The sequence below is a fragment of the Amblyomma mixtum genome, chromosome 5 (assembly GCF_055824585.1).
Source record: "Amblyomma mixtum isolate Tamu chromosome 5, ASM5582458v1, whole genome shotgun sequence".
NCBI lineage: Eukaryota > Metazoa > Arthropoda > Arachnida > Ixodida > Ixodidae > Amblyomma > Amblyomma mixtum.
Genome location: NC_143016.1, coordinates 48697928 through 48714526, shown reverse-complemented (window position 1 = coordinate 48714526; position 16599 = coordinate 48697928). Strand labels below are relative to the sequence as shown.

Below are 16599 nucleotides of genomic sequence, written 5' to 3'. Positions count from 1 at the left end.
TTTCGACCACCTGGGGTTCTTTAACGTGCACTGACATCGCACAGTACACGGGCCTCTAGAATTTCTCCTCCAAAGAAATTCAACCGCCGCGGCCGGCATCGAACCCGCGTCTTTCGGGTCAGCAGCCGAGCACCATAACCACTTAGCCACCGCGGCGGCTCATGCTGTAAGAGTTCCGGGCCGAACATTGGAAGAAAACGTGCAAGTGCATTTTACGAAACAGCTATCACAGAATTCATTTGCCTAACTATGGTGAAGGCTGCACCTGTAGACGAACAGCCTAGTTGCTCTTGAAAGTAATTCACATGCCATGCGGAAGGCCTGCGCAGTTGCACACATAGCGCTAAGCCTTGGAAATGCGCGCCAACAGCTGCATTCACCATTTCTCTCTCAGGCAAAAATACGAGCAGCTGTGGAACGCCTCGACGGAAAAATCACAGCTTTGAACTTTTGTAGCCTGGGTAACGAAGAGTCTCTTATACTGCACACGAGGCAAAACATATGTATACAATACGTCATCATCACCAGCTGTCGCAGCAGCCTCCCTACGCCTGCTGCAATAGGCCTCGCCCATATCTCACCATCAACCCTGTCCTGTACCAACCGCGGCCACCGTATCCCCGTAAACTTCTCAATCTCACTCCGCCCATCTAACCTTCTGTCGGCCCTTGCTATGCTTCATTTCTATTGAAATCCAGCGCGATACCCTTAAAGAGCATTCGTTATCTTCCTTTCGCATTACATGCCCTGTTCAAAACTATTTCTTCATGACTTCCACAAGGACTTATTAACCCGCGTTGGTTCTCTGACACAGTCTGTTCTCTTCTTTTCTCTTTAAGTTACAAATCATTTTCTTTTCTATACATCGCTGCGTTGTCATCAATTTCAGTTGAACTCTTTTTGTTAGCCTCCACGTTTCTGTCCCATAGGTGAGTACCGGTAAGATACAGCTGTTACACACTTTTTCCTTCAGGGATATTGGTAAGCAGCCACTCCTGATCTCACAGTATCCGTGAGCTGCGCTGCACCGTATTCTAATTCTAGACGTCTCACTGTCGTGGTCCGGATCTGCTGTCACTACCTACCCAACATAGACATATTCCCTTATGACTTCTAGCTTCTCGCCACAAATCATAAACTTCTGTTCTCTTCCGAGAGTGTTGAAGATTATTTTAGAAAGGCAATTTCATCGTGCAATCGCAGATTACTAAGATAATCTCTATAAACTCTGACCCCTAACTGCTCCAAGTCCAGGTCTCTGAATATCTTCTCTAAACAGGCAGCGAATTGCATCGGAGAGACCATGTCTGCCTGCGTGACATCCTTTCTAATTGGAATTTTGTTACTATCTTTGTGGAGCACGATGATGGCTGTGCAGCCGTTATATATATATATATATGTTCCAGCATTTCTTTCACTAGGCTCTTGTACTCCCAATTACGTAATGTCTGCATGACTACAGAGGTTTTTGCCGAGTCAAATTCTTTCTCGTAATCTCTATAGCGGTATATAGCGGTTGTTTGCATTCCGCGCATTTATTTCTCACCTTATTGATAATGTGAATATGGTCACTTGTCGAGTACCCTTACAAAAGCTTGCCCTAAGTGCAACATTATTGGACAAGAATTTTGAATACTGAATATTGCTAGGTGCTGTTATAAAAATATTGACGGTAATGGTCCCCTCTTCCCATCTGTAGCAAAATCTTTTTTTAAGTTTTTCCGTCACTCGCATCGAACGCTTAAGAATGTCACAGAAAGCCAATGGAGAACTCATTTGACGAGATCAAAAGCGTTGATAGTGAAAAAATTCAAGCCTGCTGACTGGAGATCTGCAGGTATATTGACTGTTGTGCCGCCGCGGTGGCTCAGTAGTTAGTGGTTGCTCGGCTACGGTCTCGAAAGATGCGGGTTCAGTCCCGGCCGCGGCAGCCGCATTTTGGTGGAGGCGAAATTACAGAGGCCCGTGTACTGTGCGATGTCAGTGCACGTTAAAGAAAACCAGGTGGTCGAAATTATCCAGAGCCCTTCACTACGCCGTCCCTCATAGCCTAAGTTGCTTTAGGACGTTAAACGCTATAAACCAAACCATATATTGACTGTTATAGTGAAATGTCGTGATATATGAAAAAAATGCGTTTCATAAACTCTTTCTCGTTCAAAAATGGTTTTGTCTTGAATTGTTAGGTATACATCATTTGGTTGTTGAAATCTAAAGCTGTCCTGAATCCATTAGCGATTACCTTAGTAAAGGTTGGCCTGCGATGGGACGTTGCAGTCGACTATAGCAAGCGGACTCAAGATAATCGCTTTATCGCGAACTTTTGCCGCTTTTTAAGCGAGGCTTGTTTGTACTCCTTTTTATAACTTTCTTTCCTTTTTCATTATGCCTAATGGCAAACAGCTCGAATAAAAAAAAAATACCGTCTAGGTAACGGACAGTGAACTGCTCTGTCTGTAATTTTTCAAGACCTTGACATCGTGTTTCCTACGGATTGAGATGATGTTAGCATTTTTCCAATATTCCGGGACGCTCGAGGTCATAACACATTGCGTATACAGGGCGGCTAGTTTTTCTAGCATAATTTCTCACCATCCTTCAGCCGATCTGCTGCTACCTAATCCTGACCCACTGCTTTCCCCCTTTGCATTGTTAGTAAGGCTTTCTTTACTTCCTGTTTCATTACTTGTGAGATGTCCATTTACTGTGCACTACTGCCTCTTGCATTAACGTTCGGATTACTTTGGCTATAGTATAAATTTGTGTTGAACTCTTCGGCTACCTTTATTATCTCTTCCATATTCCTAATGGCGCGGTGGTCGAATTTCGATGGAGGCGAAATTCTAGAGGCCCTTGTACTGTGCGATGCCAGTGCACGTTAAAGATCCCCAGGGGGTCGAAATTTCAGGAGTCCTTCACTACGGCGGCCCACATAGCCTAAGTCGCTTGGGGGCTTTAAACCGCAATAAACCTAAACCTAACGGCATTGCCCTGCTTGTCTCTTAGCGCACGCATCTGATTTCTGCCTATGCCCAGTTTCCTCGTGACCTCTTTTTCGGCTACCTCTGTTTTTAGTGCATGCTCCGTTCTCTCCATACTATACTTCCTTATGTCGGTTACCTTACATTTAACGATTAGTTTTGATAGTTCTGCAAGTTCTATTCTGTCTGTGGCCTTAGAGGTCTTCATGATTTGGCGTTTCTTAAACAGATTTTTCGTCTCCTGAGAGAGCTTGCCGGTATCCTGCCTAGCCATTCCACATCCAATTCTATGGCACACTTCTCAGTAATAACGGGGAGATTATACTGTTCATTCTTTGAACAAAAAGATCGTCTTCCTTTGTTACAGCTGCATATCTGTTCTGCAGCGATATCTTGAATTCCTCGACTTGCCCTCTGACCGTTGACTCATTAATGGTTTCCGCTTCACTAGTTTAATTCGTTCGCTTTCCAAGCCTACGCTAATTCGAGACCTCACCACCCTATGGTCGCTGCATCACATGCATCACATCTTTCCGGGAAACTCCACATCCTACATTCTGCCACGGTGAGGACATGGGGTGGAGTCTATTTCATTTTTAGTCACTTCATTGAAGCTCTTCCACGCCCACTTCCTCTTCCGTCGTTTGTGAAAGAAGGTATTCATGATTCGCAAATTATTTCTCTATATGTACTCTACAAGCAAGTCCCCTCTGCTATTCCAAGAGCGCATGCCATAGCCACCCATCGGCTGGTCTCCAACCTGCTTCTTCCTTACCTTGACCTTGAATACTCCAATCAGTACATTGCTCTCTGCTTCGACTTTCTTCGTTCAAGATTCCCCTTTTTCTTACAAGCTTTAAACGATCTGGTCACCATTGCTCTATGTAGGCGCGTAAGCTTTTACCACCTTCAGTTTTTACTGCTTATTAGGCTTCATTACGACAACTGCCGCCTCCTATATAATATAGAATTTCTCTATGTTCCCAGCTATATCCCTATTTATGAAAAATTCCATAGCTAGTTCTCGTCTGTCCGCCGAACCACAGCAGAATAGTACACGTCCACCTTTTAGTATTGTATACGCCTAATCTCTCCACCTAACGTCTCTTAGCCCTACGACATCCCATTTAATTTCCGCTAGTTCCTCGAACTGTACCGCTAGAATAGACTCACTGCTTGTTTTTCTGTCATTAAGCGTTGCTAGGCTCAGTTCCCCACGTAATAACATTCGCTGGCTCTAGACAGGCAGTCACTAGCAATTGTAAACTGATTACCGTGCATGTTACTCCTTAAGGGTTCAATACTACACATAAAATCATCTCAAATTCTTAGTTGTGGCTTGAATAAAACGGCGTGCCTAGTTCTAATTCAGTACAATGTGCATACGCGACCGTCGCGGTCTCAGGCTACAGCTAGAAAATCATGGCTGACAGGGTTTTTCATTTATTATTCTTAGAATTCCTAGCCTTCTGTGGCAACTGATGTTGCCAATGGCATCGCATTTTGTTTTCTTTGAAAAATATTATGGCTTTGTAGCGTTTTCTTGAAACCATATGTGCTCACGATAGCGAAATGTAAAAATTTAAAGGCATCGAGCCACTAAACACGTGTACAGTCACGGGCAGAAAAATACGGACCACGCTCCCGCGTTTACATTCATCTGTAGCTTTACTTAACGGAAGCGGGAAGGGCTAAAATAAATATTCCTGGTATATGCGTGAAACACCCATTGCTTTTGGCTAGGTAACGCGTCCGAAGACTTTAACTGCCGAAGCATCGTCCGCAATCTTTTGTACGAGACTGTATGCCAACAAAATCTTTTCTGATGTTTGTGCAGGTATTCTCGTCGCAGTACTCCACAGGCACATGTCACTGCACAAGATCAGTATATTGAGCAGTTGTCTACTTTGGGGAGGCGTAGGAGCATCTGTCTTTGCTCCCAGCATAGCATGGATCACTTTTACCGTCGGATTTCTGCACGGTAAGTTGAAAAATACGCTCTAGCCTGCAATAAGTGTACAGCTGCAACGGAAAAAGATTAGCACAAGTGACTCATGACCGGAGCGGAAAAATTGCGAGACGCGGCGCTATTGTAGCCGTATGCGCAGATAGCGAGAGTGCCTGGCCCATTCCACTTTCCAAAGTGGGGGTGGCCGACAGAAAGCAGCCCATCCGAAAGCAGGCACTGCCACACATTACTTTTGACAGTGCATCGCCAGCACATTTTTAAAGGAAAACGGTGATAAAGATAACGTTGCTCGCCACACCAGCGCAAAAAAAAATTAAAACGAGAATATGTGCTTAGCCACCTTAGCACATGGTTTGGCAGATAAGACACCTACAGGCATTCGTTTAAGATGTTGCATTTCTGATCGGCGAATATCTAGGTGGGCTGCTTTCTGCCGGCCACCCCCGCTTTAGGAAATGGAATGTTCCTGGCACTCTCGCTATCGGTGTACTCGGCCACAATAGCGCCGCGTGTCGCGATTTTTTCGCTCCGGTCATGATTCACTTGTGTCATTTTTTTTCCGTTGCAGCTGTACGTGTGTGTCGCAGTGCTCTATGTAACACCTGAGGATGAAACTAGGAAAGCAATTCGTCAGACAAAATTTGAATGCACAGAAATACTGGTAAGATATAAACTGATCAAATTAATCAGAAGACAGACAGAGGGTGGTGGGTGGGGGGGAGCGCATAGTGTTGTACTGTCTGCTGCATCACGGCAACATAGAAACTGAAGTTGTGCGCACCCAGACACCCTTAGAGCACACAGGTTAGCTGTGCCGGTCTCACGGGAACTTAGCTTGACAAGGCCAGCTGGAATCCAACATACGAAGTGAGACTAACTTTCACCGGTCGCAACGAAGAGAGTGGGTCGGAGTCAAAGGTTCAGAAAACAACAAGTGTTGTGCAGCAGAGGAGCGATACGCAGGAATTACAAATCAATCAAAGGTATCAAGGAAGGCAACCGTTACCGAAACCAAAGAAAGCAAAGAGGAATTTTTCCTTTCTTTTAATTTGCGTTAGAGTTAGCGGTGTAGAAATTAGCAGTGTATTTATATTAAGAAAAGTAAAAGGAAGAAATGCACAAAGAAGAAAATAAAAACAGTTGGATTACCAGCTACGTCATATGTGCTAAACGCAGAATTAATTGCCTCAAAAAAGTTCTCGAGTTAGAACCTTGCGCGAAAACAAGGACAGTCTTACCCTCGCAATACAGAATAATCATGAAAAAAAAATGCAAAAAGGCTTCTAAATTGCACTACTTTACTAACACCCTCAATAACTTTATAGGAAGGTCGCCATAAAAAAATTTGTGTTACCTAAATCCGCAAATAGAAAGCGATAACCAAGCCTTAAAAGAACTGAATCTTAAGATAGTTAATTCATGGGGTATTAATTTTGCGTCATTATTTAGTAAGCGTAATGATTCTTCTTTCTTCTTCTTTTTCTTCTTTATGGATTGTAAATTGTGCACTTTCAGCGTTTTGTATTCACCGCATGCTGTTGTGACTGCCGTGGCCCGCCCACAAGCGCTTGCGCTTCTGAGGGCACACGCTATGTACTGTGTATGCAGTACATAGCGTGTTTGCAATAAAATTCCTGTATGTATGTATGTATGTATGTATGTATGTATGTATGTATGTATGTATGTATGTATGTATGTATGTATGTATGTATGTATGTATGTATGTATGTATGTATGTATGTATGTATGTAATTCCTCCCCTGAGCCTACGAACAGCAAAACACCTTGAATCACTAATTGTCATTGAGAGTCGGGTACATAGCCTGTTATTAAATCTGGATGCAAGAAGGCCCCAGGATAAGAGAAAATCTGTGGGAATCCTGGCTTTCCGCCGTCGCCTTTGCGCGGCTGTGCCGGCCTCCCGCGTTGTTTCTCCTCTTTCCCTTGCTCCCGCCTCAGGCGGTGGAGAGGCGGCTGGGTGACTAATCACTGTCATTTAGCCACAGCTCCGCCCCGGCTCCCCAAGGGCCTTTGCCATTGGCGCACCGCGCGACCGTCCGAGCGGGGCCCAGCGAGAGAGAGATCCCTCCGAGACAGCGTAAGGTGCGTACGCTACTGTTTTGTCCGTGCCGGCCTTTGCCGCTCGGACCAGTGCATATACTCGAGCTCGCCCGCACGTGTCCTCTGACCTGCAGCGGCTCGAGCCTGTCCAGCGGGGTCCAGCGACCTCCGACAGGCGTACCTTGCGTTTATTGCCCACTCTCTCGCAACCGGCCCAACGGTCGACACGAGAGAGAGATCACAGCACTGCCGCGGGGACATTCTCCTGCAGCGGCGTGCTAGCGGCGCGCATTGCTCGAGTCGCTTCGTGCGCGCAGCGGAGCCTTGCTCCTCGCGCGCCCCCGGGACGGGGTGACTATTGAGTGTGTGTGTATCAGCTGGAGGACGACGTGAATAAACGTCTCCTTTGTGAACTTGGAGGCCTATTTCTTTGAGGCGAATCGCTCTCCTCCCAGCGGAGGTTGAGTGCACCGCATCGGTGTCCCAGTGTGTGTGTGGTGACGGCTGATCGGGGCCCTTGGCTCGCGCGAAGCTCGAACCCGCGGTGGGAGGTGGCCTGTGTCCACTTAGAAACCCACAAATCTCAAATTCTAATCTAAAAAGATAAGCTAGGCGGATGGTTAAGCGTTTGTGTTTAATTTCAATAAAACGCTATCAACACATACCCTTTCAGAGGAATCTAGAATAGCCAAATCTATCCCAATGCACAAATCAGGAAACATGGCTGATGTTACTAACTACAGACCCATCTCAATCACCTACGCCCCGCCGCGGTGGCTCAGTGGTTACGGCGCTCGGCTGCTGACCCGAAAGACGCGGGTTCGATCCCGGCCGCGGCGATTGAATTTCGATGAAGGCGAAATTCTAGAGGCCCGTGTACTGTGCGATGTCAGTGCACGTTAAAGAACCCCAGGTAGTCGAAATTTCCGGAGCCCTTCACTACGGCGCCTCTCATAGCCTGAGTTGCTTTGGGACGTTAAACCGCATAAACCAAACCATCAATCACCTACGCAGCGTCTAAAATAGTCGAACACATAGTTCCTAAATGTATAACGATTTTTGTAGAAAATTAAAACGTTTTCTCCCCTTTCCAACATGGCTTCCGTCAACGCCTTTCAATGGTAGCGTAGTTATTTCAATCACTCCACAACTTATTCCAGAACAGAGGCAGCCAGAAACAAACAGATATAATACGACTAGATTTTTCGAAGGAGATTACGCACGTTAAAGTCCTTATTAAACTTGAATCGATACTATGTCAGGGATTTAAGTTTAACTGGATTAGGAACTACTTATCAGAAAACACACAGTTTATAGAAATTTAACATCCAGACTTTCATATTATGGGTACATGTTTAGTCTGATGTACCCAAGGGTTCTGTTTTATTGCCTGTTCTCTTCCTGATTTTCATAAATGATTTAGCAACTAACCTTAACTGTAATATGCGAGTCTTCTCGAATGACTCATAAATTATCGGAATATTATTGGAAAATATGATCACAAGCCCTTAATAACGCACAGGAAACAGCAACTAAATGGCGCATCGATTGGCAGAGGGCACTTAACGCTACTAAATCTGCTATTATGACAATCTCTAGAAAGAAGAATAAATCCGACTTTCCGTACACTATTAATGACACAGTAAGGGACCATAAGTATTTTGGCCTAATAATAGCCCATGACTTCAGATGGAATGCTGTTGCGAATGGAATTACCGGAAAAGCTCTAAAAGGACTCTTTTTCATTAAGTGACGCCTCAGATTAGCTCCTTATCAAACTCAGCACTAGGCCACCGCAAATGTAAAAATCGTATTTTTATTTGTTGCTATACATGCAGGTTTCACACCATTATACTTTATTCTTTAAGGCAGTTTAATTCTGATTTCATCTTGGTTATTCATTATTTCTGTGCAGGAGTTGGCTGTGGAGTGCTTCTCACCTCACATATGGTGCTGATCATGCAGTACTTCAAGAAATACCGTGGCGTTGCAACAGGCCTCCGGCTCACAGCAAATCCACTCAGCGCCCTAGTATTTCCTCCTGTGCTGTCAGCCCTGGAAGACTCCTACGGTTTCCGTGGAGCACTGCTCATCTACACAGCCATCATTACGCACGCGACCGCTCTGGCCTTATTCCTGAAAGACCCACCTTGGCTTCCACCGCGGAGAAAGAAGGAAAACATAATGAATGCGTCAAAGAGCGACAACGAAATTGAGTCAAGCGATGACAACGGATGCGCCTCCTCTGTACTCTCAAAAGCAGACGAACCAGCTGGTGCAGCGTTTTCCATTCACGTCGTCCTTGAAGATGCCCGTAAACGCAGCTCCTCTATCTTAGAAGCGGAGGCTCTTCTTCAAAGCAGCCAAGATGATCGGGACAATACAAAGAACAATGGGACCGCAGCCGATGTTCGTATGACAAGGGACGAAATGCATGTAGAGGCTTCAGGCTTCGAGAACTACAGCGTGAGGGAAAATGTTAGTAGTTCTGCTAAGAACGAAAAGTCGTGCGACTGCTGCTCACTGAGAGAAAAAGAAGCTGTCGAACAACTTTTACCAGTCATCCAAAATGAAGACAAAAGCCTAGACATAGGGTCTACCATGAATGGCCAGTGTAACGTCAAAAAAGACCCCTTTCTATCAGCTTCTGACAAACTTCAAGAAATTGCAGGAAGAAATGGAAGCATCTCGTTTAATTGCGCCGGCACCCAACCTAGGGTCTCGAGGACTAAACTTTCAGCTCTGACATCGCGGTGGGTGCAAAGGCGACTGCGATATGTGTTACCAGCGAGGACTCCGTTTCTCAGTTTTGTTACGGGTGTTCTGGGGTCGATGCTACTGGACTACATCAACTCTGTGCACCTCTTTACGATGGTGGACTATGCCAGAGACAAGGACGTCCCACGCACTCACGCTGCGATGGCCCTAACTTACGCAGCAGGCCCAGAGGTTGTGGGACGTGTGTTTCTTCCCTTTGCTGCTGACCTTGGTTGGGTGAGCCGGCCGGCTTTGACGTGTGGAAATATGTTTGCGCTAGGGCTGCTGCTAGCTGTCACGCCTCAGACGAGCGGCGCGATGCATTTGGTGCTCCGGGCGCTCACTTCGGTATCCATCGCTGCTCTGCTGACCATGAGGCATGTGCTGGTAGCTGACTACTTGGGACCAGAAGCCGTCCCCCTCGTCTCAGGATCGTCTGGCTTGCTCCTTCTTCCTGTCCTCTTCTGTAACCCGTCAATATTTGGTGAGCATGATCGCGATATCATATTTTTTCTTGGATGCATTCTTTATTGATGCTAGCTTCGAGGAGTAGTCAAGAAATTTTAACTTGTCTCTTTTATCAGAGAAGATTTGATTCAAAATTTTATTTTCTAGTTGACTTTTCGTTCATCGACTATTATTGCACGATCGCAGCTATCCGTGCTACGAAACTGCTGAGACAGGGATCGAAAAAAGAACTAGTCGCTCTATACTTCAGTGAAGTTGGCGGTGCCGTGTTTTGTTTGCCGCATCCGGTCGCTTTATGGGAATGCCCATTAAGTCAATTTTCTTGGGCCCTCCGCACAGAAAGGGGTCAGTGAACCCAGCGGTAGAACGGAGGCGCCGAATGGCGGGGGATTACAGGAGACGTCAAACTCCCCTCATGGACTCAGTCGTTAGGCGGCATCCTGTGTGCACGTGTGTACGGCGAGGCTGACCCGCGCCACAGTGCGTGGCTCTTTGTACCATGTCTGCAGCGGCATGCTTTGACATATTGTCACGCTAGCTGCAGGCATGAGGAGCGCCGACGAGAAACAGATGAGTTGAAATGGCGTTCCTCGAACTTGGCGGCAACCGGACCTTGGGAAAGCGAGTGTTCGCGAAGCTCGCAGCGGGAAAGCATAATTATCCGAAATCGTGATGGTGGAAAGTGTGCATATGTGTACAGTGTCGCGATGAGTTACCTTCTTTCCCCAATCATTCATTGGTTGTGTTATTCTTTCCCCAACTGCTGATTTGTGGTATTTTCCTTTCCCCAATAAGTTATTGGGTGGATGTTTGTATAGTACTTGATTGGTTATTCTCCCACCGAGGGCGGGGACATGGGATTTAAAACCCGCTGCTTCGGCAGGACCGAGGGCTGGTTTCGTCACCTAGAACTGCGAGCCAGTCAAGTGTAAATATGTTCTCTCCTTGCTTGTATCCTCCTTTGTGCTTTTAATTGTTATAAAAGTTTAACCTCTCCAGAAGTGTCCTCTTGCAATGTGATTGAGCAATTCGAATCTTCAAGACATCAAGAATCCTTCAATTATCATCATTAACTAAATTTCCCTCTACGAGATCAAGAGGGAATCCAACTGGCGCAGCCGACAGGATTTGCTGCGTCTTCCTGCTCGAGGTATCTGACGGAGGGGCGGAGGAACAAGTCGGTGGACAAGCTGCAGAGCGGTACGTCCTAAAGGAGGAACGTCAACGTCATAGAGCGACGTTGAAAGCTTCATGAGACTGCTGGTCATTGTCAACGGGACGTAGGAGGCTCAAGTCGGCGAGGAGCTGAAGGAGCCAGGCGACCGACGTGTCGTGGAGGTGCCTAGTCCGTGAGCTGCGGAAGGAACCAGGCGTCCCCGTTGAGGTTAAAGAGAAGAACCTGGAGACCAGCAAGTCAAACGAGGCAGGACAAGTCAGCGAGCTGCTGTGAGAGCCGGGGCTCAACTCAACTCATCCGCATCAAGGAGCCCGCTGTCGTCACTCAGGGCGACGTGACTACCGTGGCAGAGGAAAGCAACCTGCGAGGTAGGAGACCTTTCTGCTTCCTCCGAATTCACCATGTCGGTGTAGTGTTTTCGTGCTATAGATGATAGCACGGAAAAGGGAGATGGCTGCCGTGCGGTACGATCGGGAGGGCATGATGCGATGTTTGGAGACTGAGCGGAAGGCAGAACAGCTGCTTGAAATTGGCAAGTTGAAACTCGAAATTGAACGAGAAAAGATAAAACTTGCACAGATGCAATCTAAATTCAACCAGGGAACGAAATCTGATAGAGGGATGTTATTGGCAGCAGTTCAATGTTTTGACTGCATGGAATTTGGGCATCTAATGATTGACTGTCCGAAATCGAAGCGAGAACAGCATGTTCCCGTATTGAGAGTGACCTGTGGGAATATGGCTATAGGTGTGAAAGCTGCAGCGTTTAGGCAGCAGGGCCCAACCGTGTGTGCCGTGCCAGGAGAGATGGCCGAGGGCATAGGGGCGTTAGTCACGCCTTTGAAGCGCTGCTTGTCAGAGCAAGCCGAGATAGAGGAGACGCAGGAGGCTCATGAGTGTTTTGTTTGTGAACAGGAGTTCAGCATTGAGCAAGAACAGGTTGGCGCAAACTCTGGCGCAGCTGTAACGCTCGACGAAGAGCTAGAGCAGGCGCGCATAACGGGAACACCCTTTGCAGGCGAAGGTAAGCTGGCTGCCAAAGATGAATCGGTTAGCCAGCCGGAGCTGACACTCTGCGCAGTGAGAGCAGATGTAGCTGACGGTGTAGCGAAGTTGGAAACACCTGAGACACACTTGCTGCGAGAGCAGCCAGACAGGGAGCAGCTATATGTAGCAAATGAGAGAGCATGTTTTGAAGACGATTTCAAAACTGCGCATGAGTCTGTTCAAGACAAACCTGAGGCTCCAGTGGAGCTTGAGGCAGATCCGGAAGCTGCCAATGTTATTGCAGATGATCATAGGCTAACCAGGAAAGATGAGCCTGCATTTGATGCCGAGGAAGGAAGGGATGCGCGTTTGGTCACTGCAATGGCTTTCGAAGCTGATAAGGAACTGCAGGATTGGGATAATGCATCTGTCCCTGTGGGTATCAGCGTGGAGGAGAGACAGTGTGTTTCATTGCCAGAAGTGCGCAAGCAAGCTGGTGAAGGCAATTGTGAAAAAAGAAAACTGGAAGGCACGATTTTCTTTGAAGCGTACATCGGTGGGCACCTGTACGAAGAGCTAGCGCTACGTGAATCTCAATGCAAAACTGCATATGAAGTAGCCGATGGGAGGCGTGAGCATACTGTAAAATTCAAAGAAGTGGAGAATGCAGACGCGAGGGCAGTAGCAATCTTCGTGGCCCGCGAGCAGCAGGTGTGCTCTATTGATCCGACGGCGGTGGCAGCCTTTAGAACCGGCGTTGTCCCGGATAATTCGGAATTTTGGACCAGTCTTCTGGACAAAGCCCAAAAGAAACAAGTTTTGTTTCGAGATGTAGGCGGCTAGAAGTAATTTCTGCCAGTTTGGGGCACCGATCTGACATGGTGAATTCTGGAATGTGCAGATTGGTTTCCGGCCTTGTGTGTGCGGGTTGAAATATCCGCTGTGTGCGCGCATGTGTGCGTGCTGGTGTACTGACCGGACAGCCGGCGCATGTGTGCGTGTTGGTGGACTGACCGGACAGCCGACGTACGTGTGTGTGCGTGCGTATGTACTTTTGTTGTTGGACACCGTGGCTGAACTTTAATGTCCCACTGACAACAAGTGTCTGTGTGACATTCTTGGTTGGGAGGAGTGAAGTTGGCGGTGCCGTGTTTTGTTTGCCGCATCCGGTCGCTTTATGGGAATGCCCATTAAGTCAATTTTCTTGGGCCCTCCGCACAGAAAGGGGTCAGTGAACCCAGCGGTAGAACGGAGGCGCCGAATGGCGGGGGATTACAGGAGACGTCAAACTCCCCTCATGGACTCAGTCGTTAGGCGGCATCCTGTGTGCACGTGTGTACGGCGAGGCTGACCCGCGCCACAGTGCGTGGCTCTTTGTACCATGTCTGCAGCGGCATGCTTTGACATATTGTCACGCTAGCTGCAGGCATGAGGAGCGCCGACGAGAAACAGATGAGTTGAAATGGCGTTCCTCGAACTTGGCGGCAACCGGACCTTGGGAAAGCGAGTGTTCGCGAAGCTCGCAGCGGGAAAGCATAATTATCCGAAATCGTGATGGTGGAAAGTGTGCATATGTGTACAGTGTCGCGATGAGTTACCTTCTTTCCCCAATCATTCATTGGTTGTGTTATTCTTTCCCCAACTGCTGATTTGTGGTATTTTCCTTTCCCCAATAAGTTATTGGGTGGATGTTTGTATAGTACTTGATTGGTTATTCTCCCACCGAGGGCGGGGACATGGGATTTAAAACCCGCTGCTTCGGCAGGACCGAGGGCTGGTTTCGTCACCTAGAACTGCGAGCCAGTCAAGTGTAAATATGTTCTCTCCTTGCTTGTATCTTCCTTTGTGCTTTTAATTGTTATAAAAAGTTAACCTCTCCTAAAGTGTCCTCTTGCAATGTGATTGAGCAATTCGAATCTTCAAGACATCAAGAATCCTACAACAATCATCTTTAACCCAATTTCCCTCTACGAGATCAAGAGGGAATCCAACTACTTCCATCCAATTCTGAATTTTTCGATAATTGCACGTGCCAATCGATTTTGATTTACAGGATATTCTTGCACTTGAAACAGCAGTCTTCGTATTAAAGACTGTCTTCGGATTACTCGGGCCTCTGGAACTGAGTCAAAAACAAGCTTGTCGTAAATGATTATGGATTGTACTTTTAATTCATTATTAGGAAAGTAGTCAAAAGTGAACAATTTTTTTTCAACCACTGACCTCCCGACAAGAATCGGTTACAAGGTCGGAGAACATAAACACCCCTGTTAGCGGAGTGCTCTAAAGGATGCTAATTTTTCCAGAGATTCTTGCTTTCTCGCTAAAGCGCCGCAAACTCGACATGTATGCGTCTCAGGTACTTAGTTTGCACATCACGTGCTAGGAGGTTATCACGCGCTGGCGATTTTCATACCGATCATAATTTGCCGCAGGGGTACTGTTATGAGCTTGAACTAGCGATCTAAGCCTTGTGTTGCTTGACGCTTTGAATGCTTTGCTCAGAAACTGACAAAGAAAGAACAGAGCAGCTTTTACAGTTCAGGCGGTGTGACCGAAATTGCGCCACGCGTTCAGCTTAAACTGTTTACCTTCTCTCACGTCCAATAGCTTCAGCTTTAGCATATCACCACCCGTTTCAGTATGCCTATAAATAACGATATTCGCATTTGGAACGCGACACAAATTAAACATTCTCGAAGAATGTTCGCTTCTCGGTTGGTATGACTCCCATTTAAGTGGTCAGCATTAATGCTAGGCGCAAGTTTTCACCTGCGAATTACTGTGAAGCCGCTGTGACAGCGTGCTCAGTTCTTCCAATCACTAGCCGAGTCGAGTAGAATACCTTAAAAAACCTTACAATGGAATCATGCTGTTTTGAGAGGTCGGTAACAAAGCGCGTGTAGTTTGTGTCTCATAACTTACAGCGAATCAATTTCAGATATCCAACTGACATCTGTATTTTTTTCTTGCAGGCTATTTTCGCGACACCATGGGGTCCTACGACAATCTTTTTCGTATCTCTGCGGGAATCCTTTTGTGCGCGGCATTCGCAGTGTTTGGACGCTTGTTGTATTTAAAGAGCGCCAAAGTGAAGGTCCCAGACACCATTGTAAACGAGGAATAAAAGTGGTGGCAAATTTTTTGCGACTTCAGTTTTTCTATAGACGCATAGCGCTATCTTGAAAGTAAGAGCCAAACAGAATTATGCGCAAGAGTGATCTGAAAGATCTGCAGTTAAAATATAATCCGAAGTGACGACCTTCAGTGCCTTCCTGGATAGTGCTTATTTCTTATATATTTATGCATACCTTCGAAGCCCGACGCTTGGGTATTACATGAGCGATGTGTTATTTATATTATTTATACGTTTGTCCTTCGGGAAGAAGAATTCCCGAGGAGAGTGGAAAATAAAACAGGAAATACAATAAAACCTGGCAGCTCCAAATTATTTCTTGTTAGCTAAAGCATGTTGAGATCACTCGTTGCGATGAGTGGCAACAATAAGGAACGAAAGGTGATTTTAACTGAATGGTGTTCAAGATAAAAAACAATGACGAAAGATTACTGTATTACACAGCTTCACACAAACCTTACGGCAGGGATCAAGACGATGAGAAGTAAAATGGGGCTGCAAAATAAATTGACCACCGATTGTGGCGGGTAATAGAATTTACGAAAAAAAAATTCAAGCAAAAGAAATGAGTAAGGTTCTTCAGCGCCAGCTGAAGTTACGCCTGGGCAGTTACAGAACACAGATGATTTATTTCAACAAATGACTTGAAGTGCACAGGATTCGAGTAGTCTTCCCGCCCATTTGTAACACGCCAAACAGAATGCGCCACTGTAACAGCCTTCTAAGACAAAGCAGCAGTGAATTACGGGCAACAGTGAAGCAGTTGTTATTCCTGCTGTACGCCATGGGTCTGCTTCAAAAGGCAGCCTTCCTTCTTCATATAGTGTATTTGTTACTTGGCTTACACGGGTTGGACGCGGTGAATGCGCACAAATTTAATGGGCAATAGACACCACAAAGCGCCTACTGCAACTAGTTTTTTGCCACGCAAAGCGCCCGAATATACAATTCAACGCGTAGCCGCAAGCGGAAAAAACACCAAAAGTAAGGCGACAATATATTTGCAGGCCCTCAGCAGGGCAATGAACTAGTTGAAGTCAACGCACTGTGGTGTCTATCCTGT

At 46.5% G+C, this 16599-nt stretch overlaps 1 protein-coding gene across 4 annotated transcripts in view; it reads left to right on the top strand.

The window, feature by feature from the left end:
* The window catches only part of LOC149342048 (uncharacterized), a 57359-nt gene extending 41816 nt beyond the window's left edge, over positions 1–15543 (top strand). For 3 of the 4 annotated variants that reach the window (XM_089544354.1, XM_089544355.1, XM_089544353.1), the window contains 3 exons: positions 4819–4962; positions 8927–10252; positions 15376–15543. In XM_089544354.1, coding sequence (XP_089400480.1) covers positions 4819–4962; positions 8927–10252; positions 15376–15527 — 1622 coding nt within the window. In that variant the 3' untranslated portion in view covers positions 15528–15543. Of the gene's footprint in view, positions 1–4818; positions 4963–6972; positions 7054–8926; positions 10253–15375 lie in introns of those variants that run through there. The other variant, XM_089544356.1, reaches the window with a different exon arrangement.
* The last annotated feature ends 1056 nt before the right edge of the window (positions 15544–16599 follow it).